Source organism: Molossus molossus, unplaced genomic scaffold, assembly GCF_014108415.1.
Source record: "Molossus molossus isolate mMolMol1 unplaced genomic scaffold, mMolMol1.p scaffold_m16_p_6, whole genome shotgun sequence".
NCBI lineage: Eukaryota > Metazoa > Chordata > Mammalia > Chiroptera > Molossidae > Molossus > Molossus molossus.
The window spans coordinates 96,769,803-96,795,547 of record NW_023425399.1 but is presented as its reverse complement, the minus strand read 5'-3'; the positions used below and the strand labels follow the sequence as shown (position 1 = coordinate 96,795,547).

Here is a 25,745-nt window from a genome sequence, read left to right as displayed (position 1 = left end):
TATTTCATTAATGGCATGGGATCTGCCTGGACAGAGGCCTCTTTGTATTATCCCACACTTTGTCTACCACATAGGTCAATTTGCTACACCCCACTGATTTTTTTATTTGAAACAACACAACTTGAAATTTATAACTTGATACAACTCTACCTTTAAGGTAGCTGTCATGGTCTTTAGAGTAATACAAACTAGAATGTGAATTCTGGGTCAACCTCTTAGGTTTCTATACCCCTAGGTAAGTTATAAAGCCCATTGACTTTTATTTGCCCAGCGTTTAAAATTGGAAAAATAATGACCACCTCACTCAGGTTATTGGATGCCATAACTTGCTCTCTGTCCTATCCTGGTGAGTAGCATCACCATCTATTCAGTTCCACTGTTCCAAAACCCGATGCTCCTAGAAGCTTCCCTTCTCTTATCCTACCTTCTGATTTCTAGTCAGTTATTGAGTCGTGTTATTTTCAATACCTAAATATCATTCAGTGATACTTGTAAGTTTACATGCCCTCATCTTTTTTTTTTTTTTAATCTTTATTGTTGGATGTAAAATGTATTACAGATGTTCCACATTTTTCCCCCATTGACCCCCTCTTCCCCCCTCCCACCCCCCTCCCACCTTTTCCCACACTATTGTCTGTGTCCATTGGTTATGCATATAAGTTCTTTGGTTTATTTCTTCCCACCCCCCCAACCCCTTTCCCTTTGAGGTTTGTCAGTCTAGCAATGAATTTGTACTTATTAATCCCTTCACCATTTTCACCCATTCCCCCAACCCCCCTCCCAACTGGCAACCAACAAAATGTTCTCTGTATCTATGAGAATATTTCTGTTCTACCTGTTCATTTTGTTTGTAGATTCCATTGTTGATAGATATGTATTCATTGCCATTTTGTTTGTTCATACATTTTATCTTTTTCTTCAAAAAGACCCTTCATCATTTCATATAATAACAGTTTGGAAGTGATGAACTCCTTTAACTTTTTCTTGTCTGGGAAAGTTTTTATATGGCCATCGCTTCTAAATGACAGCTTTGCAGGATAGAGTAATCTTGGTTGTAGGTTCTTGCTTTTCATCACTCTGAATATTTCTTGCCACTCCCTTCGGGCCTTACATGCCCTCATCTTTTGCCTGTACAATTGTGATGGTCTCGTAAGTCTTCCAGCTGACCATGTGACTTTTTCTAAAGCTCATTTGGTTTTTTATTTTGTCCTTAAAAACCCTGTAGTAGTATCTCATGAAGTCTACACTCCATTACCTGGCACTCTTTTCAGCTATTAAAGACCTTTTATAACATGTTTCCATCTCTAGGTTCATCTTTTGTCATGTTTTTTTTTTTCAAATTATGTTCCCTAACCTAAGAAGATTCTTTTGTGTAGTTCTGGTTGATCCTTACCATTTCCTTTTGATGAGAGTCACTGTACTAGTGAAGCCACTGTTACTGGTGAAAATGTGTCTTTCTAAATGGAAATGGCAGAACCACTGCTGTACAAACCCTGTTTTCTAATTTGATTGGGCTAATTGTGATAACTACTTTGAACTTCTACAACAGAATTAAATTTCATTTCTTGTATAGCATTATTTACTATATCACTGAGCACATTTTATTTAAGTTGTATATATCTGTTACCTACTAGCATGTAAGACTTTTGGAAACAAAAACAAAAATGTCTTATTTATCTTTATCTCTAGCACCTAGACCGAAATGTTTCTTGATTTGAATGAGTGGAATGATAATGGGTTACTCATTAGAGGTCTCTATTGTCTAGTTTTTGAGATGATTTGAGTAGACCTTTGAGAAGGGTGGAGGGTACCACTGGCAAGGGAAACAGTGAGAGCAAAGTTTGCAGTAATAGTAGCCAGCTGCTCATACATGTAGAGCACTTTTTTAAAAATCTTCACCAGAGGATATTTTTTTCCAATTATTTTCAGAGGAAATGGGGGTGGGGGGAAATATTGATGTGAGAGAGACACATTGATTGGTTTGTCTCACACACAACCCCAAACAAATTGCAACCAAAGTGCATACCTTGGCTGGAATTAAACCCGTGACTCTTTGGTCTGTGGGCTGACACTCTAACTGCTGAGCCAGACCAGCCAGGGCTAGAGCGCTTTCTTGTATTAAGGTTCTTTACATGTATTATTAACACATTTAATCATTATAACTTTATGAGATAGGTGTAGTAATTTTCCATCTTTAACAGATGTAGAAACTGAGGCACAGAAAGGTTAAGTAATTTGTCCAGTTTCAGATAGCATGGGACTGTATAACTCAAGCTGCTGGTCCCTGTTGTGCTTTAGTGCCTTCCAGTGAACATAGAGAATTGAAAACTGAGAAGAATGGCCCAATTAGAGCAAGATGAGGGATAAATATATTCTGAAGAAAGGATTATTCTCCAAGATTTATGATAATGACTAAGGAAAATACTTCTTAAAATTGTTCATACATGCCCCTTGGGATCTTGTAAAAAAATGCATTCTAATTTTGTAGGTCTAGGGTAGGGCCTGAGATTCTGTATTTCTTTTTTGTTTTGTTCTTTATTGATTTTTAGAGAGAGAGGAAGGGAGAAGGAGAGAGAGATACAAACATTGATGAGAGAAAACTGATTGGCTGCCTCCTACATGCCCTCCACTGGGTATCAGGCCCACAACCTGGGCATGTTTTCTGACCGGGAATCAAACAGGCGACTACTTGGTGCATGGGTCAACACTCAACCACTGAGCCATACCGGCCGGGCAGAGATTCTGTATTTCTAACAAGTTCCCAGATGAGGGCATGTAAGTTCATAAATATCACTGAATAATTCCATTTACCATTGCAACAACAACAGAAATAAGATACCTACCTAGGAATTACCTTCACTAAGAAGGTAAAAGACCTGTACTTGGAAAACTATAGGAGATTGGAAAAATGTAGAGGAAGATACAAACAAGTGGAAGCATATACCATGTTCATGGATTGAAAGAATCAGTGTCATTAAAAGGTCCACAGATCCAAAGCAATGTGTAGGTTCAGTGCAGTCCCTATTAAAATACCATTGGCATATTTCACAGATCTAGAACAAATATTCCAAAAATTTATATGGAAACAAAAAAGACTCTGAGTAGCTGCAGCAATTTTGAGAAACAAGAGCTAAGGTGGAGAGAGCACAATCCCAGATATCAAACTATACTACAAAGCAATTATAATTAAAACAGTCTGGTGCTGGCACAAGAATAGGCATATAGATCAGTGGAACAGAACAGAAACCCCAGAAATCAACCCATGCTATTATGGTCAATTAATTTTTTTTTTTTTATTCTCACCCGAGGACATTTTTCCCTTTTTTTGTTCAGAAAGAGGAAGAGGGAGGGAGGGGGAGAGAGAGAGAGATAGGGAGAGAGAGGGAGGGAGAGGGAGAGAGAGAAACATCAACGTGAAAGGGATACATCGAGTGGCTGCCACCAGGGTTGGGGACAAACTGCAACTGAGGTACGCGCCCTTAGCGGGAACCAAACCTGAGTCTCTCTGGACCGCAGGCTGATGCTCTAACCGCTAAGCCAAACTGGCCAGGGTGGTCAGTTAGTTTTTGATAGAGGAGGCAAGAGCATACGATGGAGTAAACACAGTTTCCTCAGTAAATGATGTTAGGAAAATTGGACAGATATGTGCAAAATACACTAGATCACCAACTTGCACTATACAAAAGAATAAACTCAAAATGGATAAAAGACTTAAATGTAAGTTGCGAAACCATAAAAGGCCTAGAAGAAGACATAGACACCAAAATCTCAGACATCTCATGTAGCAGAATTTTTGCCAATACGTGAAGAAATAAACAAATGAGGCTACATCAAACTAAAAAGCTTCAGCATGGCAAAAGAGACAAACCATCACAAAAATGAAAAGGGATCCTACAGTATGGGAGAACATATATATTCACCAGTGATATATCTTACAAGGGGTTAATTTCAAAAATATATAAAGAACACATACAACCAAACAAAAGAAAGATAATCCAATTAAAAACTGGGCTGAGAACCTGAATAGACACTTCTCCAATGAAGACATACAGACAGCTATAGACATGAAAACGTCCAGAGAGATGCAAATTAAAACTACAATGAGGTATCACCTCACATCTACCAGAATGGGTACCATTAATAAATCAACAGAAAACAAGTACTGGTGAGGATGTGGAGAAAAGTGAACCCTAGTACACTGCTGGTGGGAATGCAGACTGGTGTAACCATTATGAAAAACAGTATGGAGTCTTCTCAAAAAGTTAAAAATGGAACTACCATTTGACCTAGAGATCCCACTTCTGGGAATGTATCTTAAGAATCCTGAAACACCAATCAGAAAGAATATATGCACCCCTGTGTTCATAGCAGCATTATTTACAATAGCTAAGATCTGGAAATAGCCCAAGTGCCCATCAGTAGATGAATGGATTAAAAAACTGTGGTACATTTACACAATGGAGTACTATGTGACTATAAAAAATAAGGATCTCTTACTTTTTGCAACAGCATGGATGGACCTGGAGACCATTAGTCTAAATGAAATAAGCCAGTGAGAGAAAGACAAATATCACTTATTTGTGGAATCTAATGAACAAAATAAACTAACCAGTAAAATAGGTCCAGAGGCATGGAGGCATGGAACAGACTGACAGATCTCAGAGGGGAAGGGGGAGGGGTGACAGGAAGGGATTAACTTAAGAATTTATATGCATAGCCCAAAGACACAATAGTATGGTGAAAGCCGGGGGTGGGGTGGGGTGGGTTGGGGGCTGGGTGGAGGGAAGAACTGAGGGGAAATAGGGGAATCTGTGATAATATCAACAATAAAAAATACATTAAAAAAGAATCAGGTGCCTGTATCTCTGGCCGGTTTGGCTCAGTGGTTACAGTGTTTGCCTGTGGGCCAAAGAGTCTTGGGTTGGATTCCCAGTCAAGGGCATGTACTTGGGTTGCAGTTTTGATCCCCAGCCCTGGTCAGGGTTGTGTGGGAGGCAACCAATCGCTGTGTCTTTCTCACATTGATGTTTGTCTCTCCCCCTCCCTCCTTTCCATGCTATCTAAAAATTAATGGAAAAATGTCCTCGGGTGAGGATTAATAACAACAACAAAAAAAATAAGAATCAGCCCTGGCCGGTTTGGCTTAGCGGTTAGAGCGTCTGCCTTCGGTCCAGAGAAGACCCAGGTTCGGTTTCCACTAAGGGCATGTACTTCGGTTGCAGTTTGTTCCTGGCCCTGGTTGGGTCGTGTGGGTGGCGACCACTCGATGTGTCCCTTTCACGTCGATGTTTCTCTCTCTCTCTCTCCCTCCCATTCTATCTGAACAAAATATCAAAAAATGTCCTCGGGTGAGGATAAAAAAAATAAATAAATAAGAATCAGGTACCTGTACTTGTATAAGAGGATTTCTGGTACCAATAATTAACCAAATTAGATGCAACCTTATTATGTGGCGTGACCAGTAAGATGCAGCTCTATAATATGACCTGTATATTTATGATTCAAGACAGGGCATTCATACCAGAAGGCTACTGTTGTGTTGGCTGTTGTCATTTTCTTTTTAATTTTTTTTTTTAATCCTCACCTGAGGATATTTTCCTATTTATCTTCAGATAGATAAATAGAAAAAGGAGGGACGGGGAGAGAGGGACAGAGAGAGAAACATCGATGTGAGAGAGACATATCAACTGGTTGCCTCTTGCACAACCCGACCAGGGCTGGAGACGAACCACAACCCAGGTATGTGCCTTTGACTGGAATTGAACCTACGACTCATTGGTCTGCAGGTCAATGCTCTAACTGCTGAACCAAACCGGCCAGGGTGACTGTTGTCATTTTTTAATTTGACAATTTAAGGGAAAAGAAGTCAGTGCCCCTGAGTAAATAGTCAGGTATTGCATGTTCAAAAATTCTTACAGCACACCAGTTGAAAATCTCTGGTATAGAAATACTGAGACTCTAGGCATCAGTTCTTTATCTTGGTTCTATGTTAGAATCACCTGAGTAATAAAAACTACTAATGCTCAGACTGTACTCCAGACCAATAAGAATATCTGGTGAATGGGTCTTTATATTAAAAAAAAAAAATTTAGCAAGTGATTAGAATTCTCAGCCAAGGTTAAGAACCACTGTAAGCAAATAAATGTATTTATCTCTTAGACCTAGGGCGCTCCTTTTCATGTTAACCAATTTTGTTGCTTATTGAAATGTATATTGCCCTGTGAAAGATCCTGTGAAGTGAAAATACCCTAAAATTACCATAAAGACTTGATTAAATGTCAAGTAAATGAGGGTTATCACTACAATGTTTTTTATTTATTTTTATTGATGTCAGAGAGAGGAAGGGAGAAGGAGAGAGAGAGAGAGAGAGAGAAAGAAACATCCATGAGAGAGAACATCAGTTCGCTACCTCCTGCATGCTCCCCCACAACCTGGGTATGTGCCCGGACCGGAATCGAACAGGCAATCTCTTTGTGCATGGATCGATGCTCAACCACTGAGCCACACTGGCTGGGCACCACAGTGTTTTGATGTAAGGCTTGTGCTCTTGGTAAGCTAGTATTCATCTTTTAAGGACTAAGAATAAAAATACTAATGATGTTTTTTTCCTGTGAATTCTCGTGCTTTCTTAACCCAATTTTTCTTTTCAACAGGGATTTTTTGCCAGGTGGTAGGAGAGATTATACAGTCCAAGTTCAGTTGAGGCAAGTTTGAAATTTTCTTTTACTTTAATAACTCTTGCTACTTATGTGCATGTAGTCATGAATTTGAAAATACATAAGCATATTTGAGTATACTATTTAAGAATAATTTATTTTTTTCTTCTTTAATGCAGACTTTGCTTGGCAGAGACAAGTTGCCCTCAAGAAGATAACTATCCCAATAGTTTATGTATAAAAGTAAATGGGAAGCTTTTTCCTTTGCCTGTAAGTTGCTTTTTACTCAGCAGGAGGTGTGTAGAGTAGGTAAAGACTAATAAGTAAATTAAATTGGATGATGGGTCTGTGGGAGTTTATTATACTTTTTTCTCTCTTTTGTATATGTTTGAAATTTTCTATAATAAAAAAATAAAAGAATTTTTAGGCAGTTGGGAAAATTAAATATAAACTTTATGTTAGATAAATTTTTAAAAATTATGGTTAGTTTTTTAAGGTTGTGATACTTTTTTTTAAGGTCTTAATAAAGATGCATATAAAAGTGTCTGTGGGTCAAGTGGCATGTCTAGAATTTGCACCAAATATGTGTATGTGTGAGATGTGTATTTTGGTGTAGGACAGTGGGGCCAGAAGCAAACAAAGTACAATTAGCAACATGTTGATAATTAGTGAAGCTGGTTGGTAGGTACTTATTGTTCTCTCAACTTTTATATATAAAAAGTTTTATAATATAAAATAAAAAAGTAAATCTATGTTGGTAGTATTAAAGTAGTACTAATTAGAAGATGCTAAAGGAACAGCACTTAACTTTTGTCAGAATTACAAGTAAGGTAGGATGTCATCATAGCATGTAACAGAAAAGGTTCTTTGAGTATATCTTTTATTGAAATGTTAGATTGGGTGGGACTAAAACCAAATCTTTCACTGGCTCTTCAGCAGCCTGTAGTTAGAAACGTTTAGATTTTGTTCAGAGGTACTCTGTCAAATCAACTTCATTTTATTTTTGCTTAAGATATGGGAAATTGTTAGAAATATGTGGAGGTTAAGTATTTATATTTTTAAATTTTCCAACTATATTCTTTTTTTTTTTTTTTATTCTTACCCGAGGACATTTTTTTTGTTTTTGCATTTATCTTTAGAGTGGGAGGGAAGGGGAGGGGAAGAGAGAGAAGGAGGAGGAGGAGGAGGAGGAGGAGGAGGAGTAGAGAGAGAGAGAGAGACATCGATGTGAAAGAGACGCATTGACTGGCTGCCATCCACACAACCCCAACCGGAGCCAGAGACAAACTGCAACCGAGATACGTGTCCTTAGTGGGAACCGAACCCGGGACTCTCTGGTCCGCAGGCTGACACTCTAACCACTGAACCAAACTGGCCAGGGCTCCAACTATATTCTTAATAACTAAGTAATGGATTTTAAATGGAGGTGATGCTGATGATCAGAAGGAGAATACATGTTAACAGATAACTCAGAATCACCAGTGAAATCCAATTAGTGAAGTAGGGTAGAGAGTCCGTTTAAAAACTTGTGATTAAGAGTAGTACCATACTTGATTTTGAATTTGCTAATACCGCATTCCTGTAGTTGTTGTTATTCTTTTACCTCCTGTTACTTTTCTCTTTCTCTGTCAGACTAACTTAAAACACAGTTTCTTGATGTCTCAAATTCCAGTTTACAGAGTTTACTGTTTAGCTAGTTCATGAGTTTTTATCATCTTGGCAGATCCTGTGCCATTGTTTTATTTGGTTAACCTACCAGTGGACACACCAGAAGACAGAATTATCTTCTAGACCAAATACAGGAAAAACAAAGGTTTCATTAACATTTACCTAGACTTGGTGTTTATATTCCACATGCTTGTTGCTTATTGAACCATTTCCTAGAGTTTTTATAAGAGGACTTTTTAAATGAGTGTTTTGTTTGTTTTATTTTACTTGAACAACCTTAGATGAGCATAACCCTCCTACACACACACACACACACACACACACACATTTCCCTTTTTCATAGTATAGTGGAAGTTCTTTTGTCTAATACTCCCCTGCACAAACTGTTTGTAATGATTTTCAAAGTCTTGTGGGAAGTTGTAGATTATAAGTAATCACGTGAATTCCCACTTAATAATTACTGTTCTGTCTCCTATGAAGCAGTGAAGGATGTTCCCTATGTGTGATAGACAGAATGTGTTCCTTAGCTCTGCTGTGTAATACCACCAATAGGGTATTTCATTTTTTTCTAAGGTGCATATTTTTAACATTCCTAAAATCTAGCATTGTAATTGCCTGTACTTGTACAACCTTGATGTTATTTCCATGGTATGACTGGTTAGTTTCCTTTGGTTTTTCAGTCAACAAGTGATTTAAGTACGTTTTGAAGAAGGTTCATGAATCCAGGGTGTTGTCTGGAAACCACTGATTGATATATTCTCATAAGGTCCAGAGTGTATCAGCATTAACACATACAGTTAATGTAAGGGTGTCAGTGACTTGCAAGAAAATCTAACAGATGTTGGTGGAGGTATAGTTTTATATTGAAATAAAATAAATATATAGAATACTTTTATCTCCAGAGCTGTGGAAAACATATTTGCTAATGACTGAATAAAAAGTAATTCAGGAGGTTCTTATCCAAAAGGAATATGTTACCCAATTCATTTTGCTTATATCTCCTTGCTAAATATACAGAAATAAGTAACGATACACTCGTTTGTACCATTAACTTAGTGTTTTTTCCTTCTCATTGGTGCATAGTTAAATTACATCAGTGACGTGACATTTAGTAAAATATGATATCTACTTTTCAATATATTGATATTTTTGCAGCTTTGAATTTTTAATTTTCTATAAACTGTATTATCTTGGTTTTAAAAATCACAAACTGAAAAGTTCTGAGGTAATTGAAAATTGGATATGCTATAAATCAAAAAGTACATTTGCTATTTAAAACAAATACTTGATGACAAGAAAAGTGGAACAAAGCATAAATAGCAGAATTATTACAGCCATCAAGTTAATTTAATACCAGTTATCATTCACAAGATTTTAAGAATTCCTTTGAAATTCATTAATTTGTTCTTTTTTTTTTTAATTCCCAAAGTTTATTTTTTCTTTCCCACCCCCAGTATTTGTGAATGCATTTTGAATTCATAACCAATATGGCAAGATGTTGGCATTTTTCATTTTAATGGTGGAACATGGATTTGGGGGGGGGGGGGTTGTTTTCTGAACTTAAGAAATATTTTATAACTTTTAAAGAAGATGGTTTTCCACTTTCAGATTGGTGACCTTAATGTAAGGACTGTGTGCTTTCCAGTATAAAATAAAAATAATTACTGTAACTGGAATTAGGCAAGATCCTGTATCTGTCTTGGAGAAAATATTTAATATCTACAGAGAATTTTATTTAAATTTCTTTCTTATGATTATAGGGCTATGCACCACCACCTAAAAATGGGATTGAACAGAAGCGCCCTGGACGCCCTTTGAATATTACATCTTTAGTTAGGTTATCTTCAGCTGTGCCAAACCAGATTTCCATTTCTTGGGCATCAGAAATTGGAAAGGTAAAGACTCTTTCCTCTGGGAAACATGAAAGTAATCCCACTAGGAGTTGATTTATTTTGTTTTTTCTTAGGCTACTAGCTTCAGCTTGTTCTGTGTTCTTATTTTAATCTCTAAAAAGCAGTAATTTCCAATTTAAGGGTGGAGGTGTGAAGATTCTTAAGGTTAAAAACTTTAAGGTTTCCTGAGTATCTTCTCTTTATTTTCCTGGAAAGGAAATAAGTATAATTATAATATTTCTAAGGTAATGGTTTAATCACAATTGTGTTTTTGTAGTATGTTAAGAAACTGGAAACTTTGGGTGATGTTTTATATTTATGAAGAGGAACAAAGAAGCTTTAACTAGCTTTGGGGAAAATAGTCAAATGTACTCATGTTGTAATGAGAAATAATCTGTTCCAGCCTTTACATAAGAAGCAGTGGGCATCTTATGAAAACATTGACTTAGAATTATATTATTTCCTCTATACCTTTAGTTGATGAACTGGTCTTCTGCTGATTCTTAGTCTTAAAATTCTTAGTCTAAACTATCTTATGAGATACTGATTAGTACAACAAGGGATTGTCATTTTAGAACTATTTAATGTTCATATAACTGAAATAATAGAATGGCAAAAAAGTTCAGTTAATTTCTGAACATGAGCTTTAATGTTGCTGTTTCATAGGAATAAAGGATACGATTTCCTATTTTATAGATAGAGAAGTTGAGTCATATGTTTGTAGCAAGAATTTTTTGGTTTTATTACCAAGGCAATTGCAGAGCTGGACATAAAGAAGAGTATTTTTATATTAATTTTTGGACTATAAAGATGTTACTGTCTCTTTAATGATTGTTGTCTTGAGCTCTTATTTCTGAATTTTTACTATAACTTATCAGTATTATCATAGGGTACTGATTTCTAGTATTTGTCACTTGCATGAACTGAATGTGCAGTGTTAAGGCATTGGATAAGGATTCAGCAAATCTTGGCTTAGTCCCAAGTTGGCCATTGTTTGATGTTGCCAAAGTTGCTTAATTCCCTGAGGCATACTCATAAAGAATAAGTAATACTTGAGAATGAGTGTTGTATACAAATGTAGGGGACCTTATTAAATGAGGGAGTATTAATGCTTTAAAGCTTAGTGAGAGGAATTTGAACAGAATAGTGTATCTTTTTGAAATAATTATTAACTTTCAGGTTTTTGAATAAATGATTGTAGACATTGAAGACTGGGTAGCTTTTTTTTTTTTTTTTTTTTGCCACATAATGGGAACAGTATTCCTTGTAATTAAAATAATTAATTGACTTAAAATTTACATGCTATATTGGGTATTCAGATATTTAAAAGGACTCTTTCAGGACATTAAAAATAATATTTAAAAATTGGTTTGGCAACTACTAAAAGTCTTTTATTGTAGAATTGATTGAGTTCATATATGTAGTGTAATGGTAAGATAGATTTTTATCATTTTGGTAAAATTATATTTCATCCCTTTATAGCTCTATAAATAGCTAATGAAGGTTCCTTTGTGACAGATCTAAGAGGTATGGGACTGACGCTATTATATTCTGGCCTTGTCTTTTTGATTTTTAACCTTGTTCATGTGCCTTCCATACTCTAGTAGTTTCCCCTTTTCTAGTAAAATGCTTATTTCAGAACAGCAGTTAATTTGTCAGAGCGTCTCTCAGAAGAAAGCTGATTTTTGGTTTCATTTAAATGATTGCTGAAGGCCATGAAGTAAGTGGTCTCTTTTGCCAGAATCAGATTTTTAGAACTCTGGATTTGAATTGTTAATTCAGATCGCTGGTGTTTGAACTTTCTGCAATGGAACCCATTTTTCAGTGAAAATATTATGTGAGCCTATACATAAAAACAGAAAAATTCTAGTCAGAAGTCAGCATGGAGGAGAGGGTACATTCTTATTCATACCATAATTGTCTCTAAGGTACCAGTTTTGCTGCGTTAGAAACACAGTTTGAAAGCCACTGATCTAACCTATGTTATCTTTCACATGGATGCTTTAAAGTGATAAGTGATTGAGATACCTTTAATATGATTGAGCTTTTATCTTCCCTAAAGGAGCTGATTTTGTTTCTTTAGCAGTCATTGACCTTCCTGTGGAAGTTATTTTGAATGTCATTTTTAGAAACCAGAGGTTCTTAGACAAGTATTTTATGTAAATAAAGAGACTATTATCTCTTGTCTTTAATACAGATTATCTTTCTTTGTAGAATTACTCCATGTCTGTATATCTTGTACGACAGCTCACATCAGCCATGTTATTACAGAGATTAAAAATGAAAGGTATTAGAAACCCTGATCATTCCAGAGCACTAAGTAAGTAATGTTTGTAAGATTGAGCATATGAGATGCTTTAAGGGAATAAAAAGCCTCACATATACATCAATATAGGAATATAACTTAGCAACAATTATTAGAAACCTAAAATGAATATTGAACTAAAAACACTCCAAGAACACAGCCCTATAAATTGAAAAAAAAACAAACCCTTCTCTCAGAAACTACTCCCAAGAGGATCAATTTTAAATTTCAGCTAGTCTGATTTTGGGCCTTCTCTTGAAAACTTATTTAAATAAACATCAAGTTCATGCAAGTTTTTAAAACCTCCCGTGTTTAACAGAATGTACACTTAAAAAAATTCTAAATAATAAAAAGCTCTTTTTGCTAAAGAAAGGCTGATATATACCAACAATATCTGTCTTCTGAGATGTTTTATTTTGTACTTTCCTTTCATAATATATAGTAGGTAGAGAAAAAAGTCTAACCCAACTGCAGATTATTCAGTTTAGCAACTGATTTTTTTTTTTTTTTTTCTGGTACGTGCCCCTAGCGGGAACCGAACCCCGGACTTCTCTGGTCCACAGGCCGATGCTCCAACCGCTGAGCCAAACCGGCTAGGGCTAGCAACTGAATTTAATTGAACAAGACATTTTTCTGGGAAAGAGAATATTTACTCCCCCAATTATTTCCCGTACCACTGAATGAACCTGAAAGGAGAAAAGGATACATAGACTGAAAAGGGAGCCACGTAGAGCTTTTGAAATGGTATTTATTTCTTATAACTCAAACCATTTCTCATCTCAAACAGCACAGTATTGATCTTCTTGCCTAGACCTGGAAGCCAGGGAAGCTCTTCCCTAACTCTTCTTGCCCTACTCCAGTTCTGCTAGCTCTGGTTCCAGTTCCGTTCTCCCTATAATAATGTGGAGAATTAGGCATCCGAAGGTGATGCATATATTTATTAGATTCCGCATGTAGTAACTTGTTTACATTACCTGGTGAATAAAATTGCAGACACATTACCACATCCATAGTAGTTTTCAGTTGTCAAAGGAAGTATAAGAATATTTTACTTTTCTGTTTACAAATTTAGTAATTATTGGAAATAACCGAGACTTCCTAATAAAAAGAGTCACGAACGTGTGTTAGAATAGCACTGAAGCTCAGAGTACTAGTGCTTTCCAGGTTCCCTTCCTAATTGTTTTGTTCTTAAATCTTAAATAGCTTTCTATTTTGAAACTCTTCTTACCTGCAATTTTACTTTTAAAATTTTAATTAAATGTATGATATAGAGTTTGCAATTCTTTAACCTAATGCTAAAACTATGATTGTGTTTTCGATACTTGAATACTTAACATTTTGTTTTGTTTTTGTAGTTTCTTGACCTATTCAAAGTGTTTGGGAAACTTTAAATAAGATAATATATATTTCTGTAATTCTGTTCATATGTCACAATTAGTTTTTAACCTTTTTATTATTATTTTTTCCTTATTTTTAAAGTTAAAGAAAAACTTACTGCAGATCCTGATAGTGAAATTGCTACAACTAGCCTTCGGGTATCCTTGATGTGCCCTGTAAGTAAAGTAACAAAACATTCTGGGGTGTTTTTATAAATCACTAATTTTCCTATAAAAGTAAGTGTGGGAATGAATAATATGTTAGAATTTTGAACTTTTGTTATTTTCCTGATCAGGAATCTTCATGATTGAGCATTGTAATTCCAAAGAATGCAAACATTCTTCAGGCAGTGACTAAGCAAGGAGAGACCTAAAAGGATATTTTATCATAGGGGAAGGGAGCTTTTAGGTTCAGAATAATCTGTTGCAGTTAATGCTATAGATAATCCACAGTTAACAATAAACATATAGAGTTGATCCTTTTATCTAAATATAAATGGTAATAAAATTGCTAGGGCCTAATAAATGCTAATTGATGGTTCTGCTTTAATGAGAATGTGTGAGATGTCTTAATTGATTTGTAATGTACTTCTAAATTGCACAGTAATTTTTATATCTCCTAACATAGAGACTGGGAGAGAGTCAGTCAGCAACTCAGATATTCCTGTGGCTTGGTATTAAGCTAATTGTGGGAGAAAACAATGAGGACTTGATAAACAGTTTTCAGAAAGTAATAGTCTAGTTTGAGAGAGAAAACCAATTCACATGAAAAAGCAAAAGACCGTACTTACCCAGTATACTTGTACTATTTGAGTACCAGAGAAGAGATGGGAAAGATCAGGAATAGTGGATAAAGGCTTCTTAAAAATCAGTACTGTTGGAGGGGACCCTTTTCATATGAGAGAGACTTTATATGGAATCAGGAATTTAAAATGTAGTTTAGGGAGGCATTTGGTGACCAGCCACCATTGTGATAAAAATACAGGGCAGGGAAAAACTAGGTTTACAGTTGTGAGTACACAAAACAGTTTATTTTTGTATTATTATTATTAATTAACTATTGTATTATTTTCCATACAAGCAACTGTAAACCTACTTTTGACACACCCTGTACAGTTTTAAATGGATAGAGAATTGTTTCAGAGAGAGAGGGAGGGAAGGGAATAATTTGTCGAGTTTCTATTATATGCTCCTTGTTTAACTGCCTTAGCAAACCTGTATGGGAGTTGTTCCCATTTTGCAGATGAAGAAACAGGCTGAAAGATTGGCTAACCCAAGTCACACAGTAGTAACTAGTAGAACAAGAATAGCCACTTTTCTGGCATCATTCCAGTTCTCTTAACAATATATATCATATTGTTACATTAGGCTAAAATATAAGTATCCTAATTATAAGTCCATCTCTCTACCACCCTGGAAAATGGTATTTGCAGATATTTTTCTTCTGAAGCTTTTTTTTTTTTTTTTTTTTTTTTTAATCATTAACTTAATCTAATTTACCTTTATTGAAAAGGAATGGAATTACATGAAATTGGGATTGCTTAGAAACTGAGAGAACCTGTTGTTGTCAAACCCAGAGAGAAGTCTGTAGTCTCAGTAGACTACATTATTCCCCTGAGGTGGTGGCAGAAGCCCCAGGAACTCCTTTAATCATAAGCTTTGTGCATACCTTTGGGCATACGTTTTGATCCTTGATGTCATATACTTCATATCAATTATGACATCTTCATATTGTGGTAGCTTTTTTGGTACTGATATTTGTGAAAAGGTCAACAAGTTACATATATTATGTGACAGAAGGTTAAGAATTTTGTGTATTGTATGCCTCCATTCATGTTAAAATATTTTATTATAACATTTGATTATGCATAGAACATCTATGAAAGGGCATGGAAGAGATGGATAACAATGTTTCTCTCTAAATAGGGGCACAGTTGACGAAGACATGTTTTACATTGTTATGGATCTGTTCCTGCCTGTGAATTTACATTACCTATTTTCATAAAGTAATTTTTTAAAAATTATAGGGCAATCAGTGAATACTAATAAAAATACACAGCAGTGTTGATGGGAATAAATTCTGGTTTGAATTTCTTTTTCATTTTGATCTTCTTGTATGGCTTTTTCAGACTTTTATGACTGACTGTTTCTTTTGAGGTTCTGTTCTCCTTTCTGAAATGGTTTCCCATGTTTCCTTTCCTGCCTGTAGTTAGGGAAAATGAGGCTGACAATCCCATGCCGAGCAGTGACTTGTACACATCTACAGTGTTTTGATGCTGCCCTTTATCTGCAAATGAATGAGAAGAAGCCCACCTGGATTTGTCCTGTGTGTGACAAAAAAGCTGCCTATGAAAGTCTAATTTTAGATGGGTAAATATTAGCTTTGACTCCATTCAGTACAGCCTCATATAAATTCTCTAGCATAAAGTCCAGATGTTTGTGTGTTTTCTGTTTTATACTTAATTATACTCAATCTTATTTTTAAACTGTGGTTAGAGGCTGTTTTATCTTTATGATTTCTGTTGGGAGCAAGAGGGAGAGTAGTTTCCTTTTCGTTTTGCTTCCCAAGATCATATTTCATAGCCTGTACTAAAGAGGGGGAAAGTCCACTTAGTGGTATCATTCATTTTGCTTACCTAGAACTTCTTTTTTTTCTTCATTTTCTGTTACTCCTCACCCAAGGATGTTTTTTACATTGAATTTTTTAGAGAGCATGAATGGGAGGGAGAGGGAGAGAGGGCACGAGAGAGAGAGAGCGCGCGAGAGAGAGACACACACATTCATCAGTTTGAAAGAGACACATCAATTGGTTGCCTCCTGAACTGTGTTTCCAGCTCCTTTGGTTATATATGTTCCTCTGCCATCATGCACATCAGTGCTGGACACTGAGAGGCAGCTGTTTTGCATGCTACCAAGGCTTTTATTTATTTATTTTTTTTACTATTTTCTTTATTGATTTTTAAAGAGAGAGGAAGGAAGAGGGAGAGAGAGAGAAACATCAATGAGAGGGAACATCAATTGGCTGCCTCCTGAATTCCCCTCACTGGGGATTGGGCCCGAAACCTGGGCTTGTGCCCTGACCAGGAATCAAACGGGCAACCTCTTGGTGCTTGGGTTGATGCTCAGCCACTGAGCCACACTGGCTGGGCTAGCCACTAATTTTTTAGATGACTCAGTAAGTCACTTAATACTTTTATTGCCCATTAAAGATCTAAAACCTAGGAGGAAGGGGATATAATAGTTATCGTGAAGTCTGAAGTATTGAAATACCAAAGCAAACTGAAGTCAAATAGCATTGGTTTTGTCTCCAAGGTAATAAGCATTTCTTTTGTTACAATTTCAACGTTGACCAAGGCGACTGATGACCTTTATTTACTTAATTGGTTTATAGGCTTTTTATGGAAATTCTCAGTGACTGTTCTGATGTGGATGAGATCAAATTCCAAGAAGATGGCTCTTGGTGTCCAATGAGACCGAAGAAAGAAGCTATGAAAGTATCCAGCCAGCCGTGTACAAAAATAGAAAGTATGTGCAGAATGGCAGCAGAGAGTATAGCAGTGAGACTCCTGCGGCATTATCTTTATCATTAACATTGACCACTGGAACTACCTTTGGAGCTCAGTTTATAACTTTACCTTTTGATCATCTATTACATATGTAATTTCCCCCAACTAATTTTTATTCTTTCCTTAAGAAATGTGCCAGAGTTTATACCATTCTGTAATCAACCTTTTTATAGTTATTTTTCATATGTAAAATAAACAATCATCTGAAATTTTATTTATTTAAAAAAATTTATTGATTTTAGAAAAAGAGGAAGGGAGAGGGAGAGAGAGAGAAACATCAATGAGAGAGGACATCAGTTGGCTGCCTCCTGCATGCCCTCCTACCCCCCGACTGGGGATTTGGCCCACAACCTGGGCATGTGCCCTGACTGGGAATTGAACTGGTGACCTCTTGGTGCATTGGTCATCGTTCAATCACTGGGCCACACTGGTTGGGCATAAGGTGGAAATTTTTATCAGTTCTGGCTTATGGTGGAGAGCCTATGCATTCTTTGACATGCTTACCCTTGCTTTGCTAGAATTGAAGTATCTGACTCTGACTGAACACTGCCAGTCAGTGAAACCATGTATTATTGTTCATGGCTGGAGATCAGTCCACTAACACCAGATGTCTGTTTATAAAATGACTGCTTAATTGAGGAAACAGCATGAGCAGCAAGATATGTTCATATCCATTAATACCAGAGAGATAACTAAGAGCATGTTTGAAGGAGGCTTTTGGCTTTCTGTCAAGGCATAGAGCTCACCCTGTCTCTCCAGGTTAGTAGTCATTTTACAGAGATATTTCTGGAGTTAGGGAATTGGTCTCTTTCCATAGGACAGACTATGTGGCTTTACTGGCTGTGTGTTCTCCCAGGCATGTTGCACTGTTAAGACTCCTATGGCTAGAGTTTGTGTCACACCTTTGGTCTTTTTTTTTTTCCTGTCCCCTACATGTAGGTTCAAGTGTCCTCAGTAAGCCTTGTTCAGTGACTGTAACCAATGAGGCAAGCAAGAAGAAAGTGGATGTTATTGACCTAACAATAGAAAGCTCTTCTGATGAAGAGGAAGACCCTCCTGCCAAAAGGAAGTGCATCTTTATGTCAGAAACACAAAGCAGCCCAACCAAAGGGTTTGTTAATTTATAATTCACTACTGTTTATTATACTTGGAACTAACTGTTACTGGGATAGATTTGTAAATGCCTCTTTGAGAGTTGCATAATCATAGAAGGCTATTTTAGTTTGCCTTTGTTCAGTTGAAATATTTTCAATATTTTAATGAAGAAAATATTTTCATCTTTGGGAAGTGAGAGTTGAAATCTTCTCATGTGTAAGTATTTCATGTAAGTAGCAAATTTGGTATCACAGACCAACAGAAGGGAAACCTGGTGTAATGGAGTGTGGAATTAGGAATTCAACAAGTGTCGACTCCAGTTTTGATACCATTGCTTACTCATTCTGTGATGTTGGGTGAAATACTTAACTTGCTCGAGCTTTCTTTTTCTGTTCTATAAAATGGGGTTAAGAAATGCCTAACTTATGGGATTATTTTCAGGTTTCAATAAGGTAAAGAAAATAAAGCCTCAGTGTCAGGCACATGGTAGTTTTTCAATAAAGATTGCCTTCTTTTCTCACCCTCTCCAGGGCAAAATATAGGCAAGTTAAATGTCTTTTAGTATGTACTCTTTATGATTCATCTGGCTGACCTATAATAAGTGACAGATTTGAGTATTTAGCAATAGATGTTTCTTAGAAATTGTAGAACCTGCAAGAAAGTAGCAGAGGGTTCTCTCGACATCCATGAACACATTCTTTCAGACTGGGTGTGCCTGCCAGTATTGTCATTTTGGCCTCTCGGTGCACTTATTTTTCCTAATGGCTTTATTGGGGTATAATTTACATAACATAAAATTCTTCCATCTTAAGTATTCTATTGCACAATTCACTGATTTTAGTAACTTCATAGAGTTGTACAGTCATCATCACAATTCACTTGCAGAATATTTCCAACACCCAGTAAACTTCCCTTCATGTGCATTTGCAGTTTATTCCCATTCACATCCCAAATCTAGACCACCATTCATCTTCGTATCTCTATAAATGTACCTGTTCTAGATGTTTCGTATAAATGGAATTATATTCTCAGTGTACTTTCACAACATTCTTGTTTTATGGTTACTTTTGAAACCAGGAAAATTAAACCTTTTGTTCACTACTAAAATATATCTAGTTCCAGATATGATGTACACATCACAGTAAGGGTATATGTAGTTTTTGCCCATTTAATCAGAATTTGATTTTTTTTTTTTTTTTTTTATCATCCTCACCCGAGGACATTTTTCCATTTTTTGTTCAGATAGAGCGGGAGGGAAAGAGAGGAAGAGAGAGAGAGAGAAACATCGATGTGAAAGGGACACATCGAGTGGTCGCCACCCGCACAGCCAACCAGGGCCAGGGACAAACTGCAACCGAGGTACATGCCCTTAGCGGGAACCGAACCCGGGTCCCTCCGGACCGCAGGCCGATGCTCTAACCGCTGAGCCAAACCGGCCAGGGCCAGAATTTGATTTTTTTTTTTTTTTTTTAGTGGAACAGAAAATGAGAAAAGTATTTCAAGTGAGTTTGTTCTGGAACGCTGATAACTTATTTCTCCTTTTAGACGATTTTGTTGGCACTTCTATAATTTAAATGTTAAACAAAAAATGAAAATATAATTTTGAAACATTTGCTAGAGTGGAGAATTATGAAATTGACCTTAGATGTGGTATTTGCATGTTTTACTTTCTAATGACATTCTTTAGAATATGGTGGGAAAATACAGATTTCACAGTATTATAGTTAGATGGATTTCCACCAGGTTGAAGTTGTGCATAGTGATGCTGACTCATGAATTAATGTGGTCTTGGAGGTTGTCTCTGGTGGCAAGCCATATAAGGGTCTCTAACATAATACCAATCTCTCTTTTTCTCATCTCCTGTGCCCCTCCCTCAATTTCTGGTGCCCATTTCTGTGTGGGAAGTAGGAGCATGTGTAATTTGAGAACACTTTTGGAGATTTTTCAGTTCTACTTTCATTCCTGTAGAGTATGACTTTTTTCAAGCTCCAGAAAAATACATGCTTTAATATGATCTATTTGCTCTCATCCCACGGTCTCTCTTTCTGCCTCCAGAGTCTGCCTTTTCTGACATTGTTCACCTCCTGCTTGTAGTGTTAGGTCTCCAGATATCATTGGAGGCCAAGAAACCTTCTGATTCTAAGCTAATCAGGCCACTTTTTGGAAGATGACTTCCTTTCATCTTCACTTACGTCTGGAAAATGTTTTTGAAATAACAGACTTATGTTATTGTCTCAAGCATATTATATTTCCTATGTCTCCTAAATGGATCTATTTTTAAGATTTCTGAACTCTGACTTGTGTTATTTATTCATCTTTTTTATACTAACTCAGTTGCCACAGTCATACATACTCTCAGGATGACTTTATTTTACACATTTTCCAGTGACATTCATATTATTGATATACTAAAGAATAACAACTATACAAGATCCTCATGTCATAATGCAAATTAGTTTTAGGGGATTCAAGTGTCTACATAAGTTGTGATTATTTAAGTGGCTTGAGACTTAAATTGAGGTTATGAAATAGTTTTGTTGTTTACAGAGTATTAAGAGTGTCATGCAACTATGTCATTATTTATTGTTAACTAGTATTTAATAATGTGAGCAATAACAGGAAGTGTTTCAACCAAGAGAAAGGACATCTAGAGGTGCTAGTTGTCATCTCAGTTTATCTTTGTGACCATGGTCCTACTTTACATTTCTGTCAATTTTACTTTCTTCATTTTTGTCGTGGTCCCATCCAGCTACAGAATTCTGAGCCTTTCATTAAGCTTACAGTTTTCTGGCAGTGCTATGGGATGCTAACCTAATGCTCCATGTTCCCAGCCACCTCCCCTTTATTTCATAAAGTTTTATTTTTCAAAAGATATAGTTGGTGGGACCTGTGAATCCTTAGTAGCTTTTGGGGCATCCCACGTTTGTTATTTCTAGTGTAAATTACTTGAATTCTGCTTGAAACCAGTTCAGTAAGTCCTTTACTGAGGAGCTCCTGAAGGGCTGCCCTGGGCAGGGAACTGCCAAATGTCATAGACAACAGCTGGGATTATAAGCTTATAGTTGAGAACTTCCTTACAGAGTTTGTCATACATGGTTTTGTCAAACAAGGTTATTGTATTTGTCCCAAGCTCTGCCTTTGGACCAGTTCTTTTTGGCCTTGTCCCCAGATTGTTCACTGGATCTTCATCTTTGTTGGCTGATGGCTCCTATCTTCTTGTCATCCTTGGATGGCATCACGAAGCTCAGAGAGCAGTTGCTACCACTGCAGCCTCACAAAAATGTCAGGCAAGAAGCTGGCCACCATCAGCCATAGGGTTTATAACATTACTTAATTTCTTTTGTACATTCAAGATGTTTTTCTTGTGAAGTTGTAATTGTTTATGCTGAGCAAAGACAAAATGAGGGTTTAATAGGAAGAAGGCAAAATTATCTCTTTATTCCTGAATTTTAAAAAAATATGTTTAATTATAGTGCTTCTTAAAATTATAGTTATAATTGTATATACATATTGGGTGTATATATATATAATATCATTTATAAAGTGTTTCTTAAGTGAGTTTAATTTCAAAGCCATAAAACCTTTTAGAAAAGTAGATGGTATTATGGTAGCCAACATTTTTAATACTGGCTATTATATCTTAAATCCTGAGTAGTCATCTTTTAAAATTTCTGATTGCTGCCTATTGTCATCAGGTTGGCAGGCTTTAGGACTGGCTCTTTGCTTACATGACTCCCAGATAAGAGTGCTAATAATTAACACAACTCAAGTCAGAATGGAAGAAATTTTAGTTGAACTACATAAGTAGCTTCACTCATAAGTTGCCCTGACTTAAATCATATCTTAGGAGTCCTCTATTTTATTTCCAAATTTTTTAATTGACTATATTGGGGTGACAGTGGTTCGCAAAACCATACAGGTTTCAAGTGTACAGCTCAATAAAACTATCTGTGCACTGTATCGTGTGTCCATCGCCCCAAGCAAAGTCTCTTTGTGTCCCTATTTTCCCACTCTTTGCCTACCTCCACCTAACTCCCACTCCCCTTTCCACTTGGCTATCACCACACTGTTGTGTTTTTCTATTTTGTCTGTAGTTATGTATATATGTTTTTTGGTTAATCCCTTCACCTTTCATCCAACCCTCTTCCTCTCTGACAGCTCTCTGACAGTCTGTTCTATGTATCCATGCCTTTGTTTCTATTTTGTTTGTCAGTTTACTTTGTTCATTAGATTCCATATGTAAGTGAGATCATATGGTATTTATCTTTCTCTGACTGGCTTATTTCACTTAGCATAATAATCTCCAGGTCTATCCACGGTGTTACAAAACATACAATTTTTTTTACGGCCAAGTAGTATTCCATTGTGTAAATGTACCACAGCTTTTTTATCTGTTCATCTGATAGGCATTTGGGCTATGTCCAGATCTTGGCTATTGTGAATAATGCTGCAATAAACATAGGATGCATATATTCTTTCAAATTAGTGTTTTGGGTTTCTTATGATATATTTTTTCTTTACAGATAAAGCTACTAATATCCACATATGTTACACACATTAATAAAAGCATATGTAAAGTATATTTCTATTTGTGGGTGAACATTTTATGTATTACTCCAGCACTGTACATTATGTTTTAATGCTGACTTCTCTTATATCACAGCTGCTAAGAGCCCACATACATTCATGTTAAAATGAAGACTGTTAATGAAAGAGGAGAGTAGAGTGGAATGCTGTGTAGTGAGTAGCTGCCATATAGATGTGCTGAAACTTAGTGAATGAGAATTCCCAGTAGTACAGCCCTTCTCTCCTGTGAACTAACAGCCAGATTGTTTGTAATTTCCCATGCTATTTAAAACAGGGTTCTCATGTATCAGCCATCTTCTGTAAGGGTGCCCAGTGTGACTTCGGTTGATCCAGCTGCTATTCCGCCTTCATTAACAGACTACTCAGTACCATTCCACCACACGCCAATATCAAGCATGTCATCAGATTTGCCAGGTATGTGAAGAGTTATTTTTTTATCAAGTTTTATCATTTATTTTTAATCTTAATCTGTGGAGCAGAGTTTTATAATTTTAAATAGAAATGCTAAGGAAATTTGAAAGCATCATATAAAGGTAGTGTCTATTTTACTATATCATATTTAATTTCTATCATTTTAACTACAGAGCAATCTTTAGATTCCTGATAATAGAAAAATAGTAGGATAGTAGGAAATTTTTGTAGAATTTATTTTCCTTCTAGAGAATTTATACTCAGGCTTTTTCTTGGTTTATTTTATTATGCAAGCTTCACAGGTTAGGGAGAGAGTACTTTCTGACACTCATCTTGGTAGCCCATCACAACTAAAAAATATACTGGTCTACTGTGGAATGAGTGTTGCCTATATCTTTACCTTATGGATTTTTCCTCCTGTAAAAATAGGATCTACCAACTGTTTCCCTAGAGCCCTGCTTTAATATTTGGGGATATCTTTTATACACATATTATCTCAACATTAAAAATATTCAAGGCTGCTTGAATTAACCCTAGTACCAAGACTTGTGCAAGCAAGGCTGTATTATAAATTTAACTGCCCCGCCCCCTCCTTCCCTCTCTGTTTAGCCAACATTTTTGCAGACATTTTTTTGTCAATGAAATGTGAACCAATTACAACCATTATTTTTTAATTTTCATGCCTTCTCTCTAAAGGGCGCTTTTAGTGGAATAAAATTTTCTCCTCTATTTATGTATTATTTCCTAGATTTCTGAAGTTATTTTTGAATAACTCTCAGGGTCTGTTTTGAGAACAGTACTCTATTGGGCAAAATTTGTGTTTTTTGAAACAGTTGATATTTTTATTATTTGGCCCAATTCAAATAAAATTTAATGGAAAAAAATAGACTGAAAATAGTATCCATCAAAAAAAATTTTAAATACCGTTTACGTCTTAAATATGTTTAGTCCATGCCCTGGCCGGTTTGGCTCAGCGGTTAGAGCGTCGGCCTGCGGTCCGGAGAGACCCGGGTTTGGTTCCCGCTAAGGGCATGTACCTTGGTTGCAGTTTGTCCCCGGCCCTGGTTGGGTCGTGTGGGTGGCAGCCACTCGATGTGTCCCTTTCACGTCGATGTTTCTCTCTCTCTCTCTCCCTCTCACTCTATCTGAACAAAATATCGAAAAATGTCCTCGGGTGAGGATAAAAAAAAAAAAAAATATGTTTAGTCCATATGTACTTTAGGGATCAGTATTTTAAAAAATTGTTTGTAAACCCAGCTATCACTAGTTATAAAGTATTTGTTGTATATGAAACCTGATGCTAAGGTATAGGTGAGGTTTCATGGTCCATAAGAAAGACAGAAACTTGGAGATTCTTAATTCCTAACTGCCATGTTTTGCTCTAACCTTGGCTAGTTTTAAGTGTAGTTGAAGAGTATCCACATGTCATCTTAGTATATGTTATAAACAAACATTCCAGAAGGATTTGTTTCCTAAAGACTTTAAATTAAAAATTGATCCTGAAAAAAGATGATAAACGTTCCATTTTCTAAAGTGATTCTGACCATTTAGCAGTAGTATAGACACAATTTATAAATCACTTGCTCTGTTAGTTTTCAAATTATGTGATTATGGATGAATTTTTAACTTTGGAGAATTTACAGTTTTTCAAAATTTGGCTATAAATTGAGACTATTTACTTTATAAAATATGCAGATTTGAGAAAAATGCAGTAAAATATGTTAACTATATATTTCATAAAATACACTTCAAGCCTGGTATTTAAGGAATTAAGACTAATATTCAGGGTTGATATTTAGCCAATATAAGCCAATATGGTGATACTGCTTATTAAAATGTTGAAATGCTTTCTACCATTTGATAAACTGAATAGAATAGGATCTGTCGTACTTTATAAGAATTACCAGTTTATCATCTGTCATTCATGTAACAGTTACTACACCTAAATACCTTAGTTTTTACTTTGGTTTCATTGTTAATGTGCTATTTTATAATTAGTAATTATCTTTGGTTTTATTTTTGTGCATAATTTTTATGTAATTAGTCATATTGTACAGAGTTGATATTTATAAATTTAATTATTTATAATAAAATATTAAATAGAGCACCAAGAATGAAGACATGACAAAGTTTTAATACATTTCTTAACATTCTTTTTAAACATCATAAACATGAATCTTCTGAATCTG

At 35.9% G+C, this 25,745-nt stretch overlaps 1 protein-coding gene across 12 annotated transcripts in view; it reads left to right on the top strand.

Moving 5' to 3' along the window:
• PIAS2 (protein inhibitor of activated STAT 2) overlaps positions 1 to 25,745 on the top strand; it is a 70,513-nt gene that overhangs the window by 36,903 nt on the left and 7,865 nt on the right. For 8 of the 12 annotated variants that reach the window (XM_036244231.1, XM_036244234.1, XM_036244235.1 and 5 more), the window contains 10 exons: positions 6,654 to 6,704; positions 6,836 to 6,926; positions 8,380 to 8,469; positions 10,085 to 10,219; positions 12,431 to 12,536; positions 14,001 to 14,074; positions 16,107 to 16,267; positions 17,289 to 17,422; positions 18,403 to 18,574; positions 23,420 to 23,559. In XM_036244231.1, the coding sequence (XP_036100124.1) occupies positions 6,654 to 6,704; positions 6,836 to 6,926; positions 8,380 to 8,469; positions 10,085 to 10,219; positions 12,431 to 12,536; positions 14,001 to 14,074; positions 16,107 to 16,267; positions 17,289 to 17,422; positions 18,403 to 18,574; positions 23,420 to 23,559 (1,154 nt within the window). The remainder of the gene's footprint in view (positions 1 to 6,653; positions 6,705 to 6,835; positions 6,927 to 8,379; positions 8,470 to 10,084; positions 10,220 to 12,430; positions 12,537 to 14,000; positions 14,075 to 16,106; positions 16,268 to 17,288; positions 17,423 to 18,402; positions 18,575 to 23,419; positions 23,560 to 25,745) is intronic. The other 4 variants (XM_036244227.1, XM_036244228.1, XM_036244232.1 and 1 more) reach the window with 1 other exon arrangement.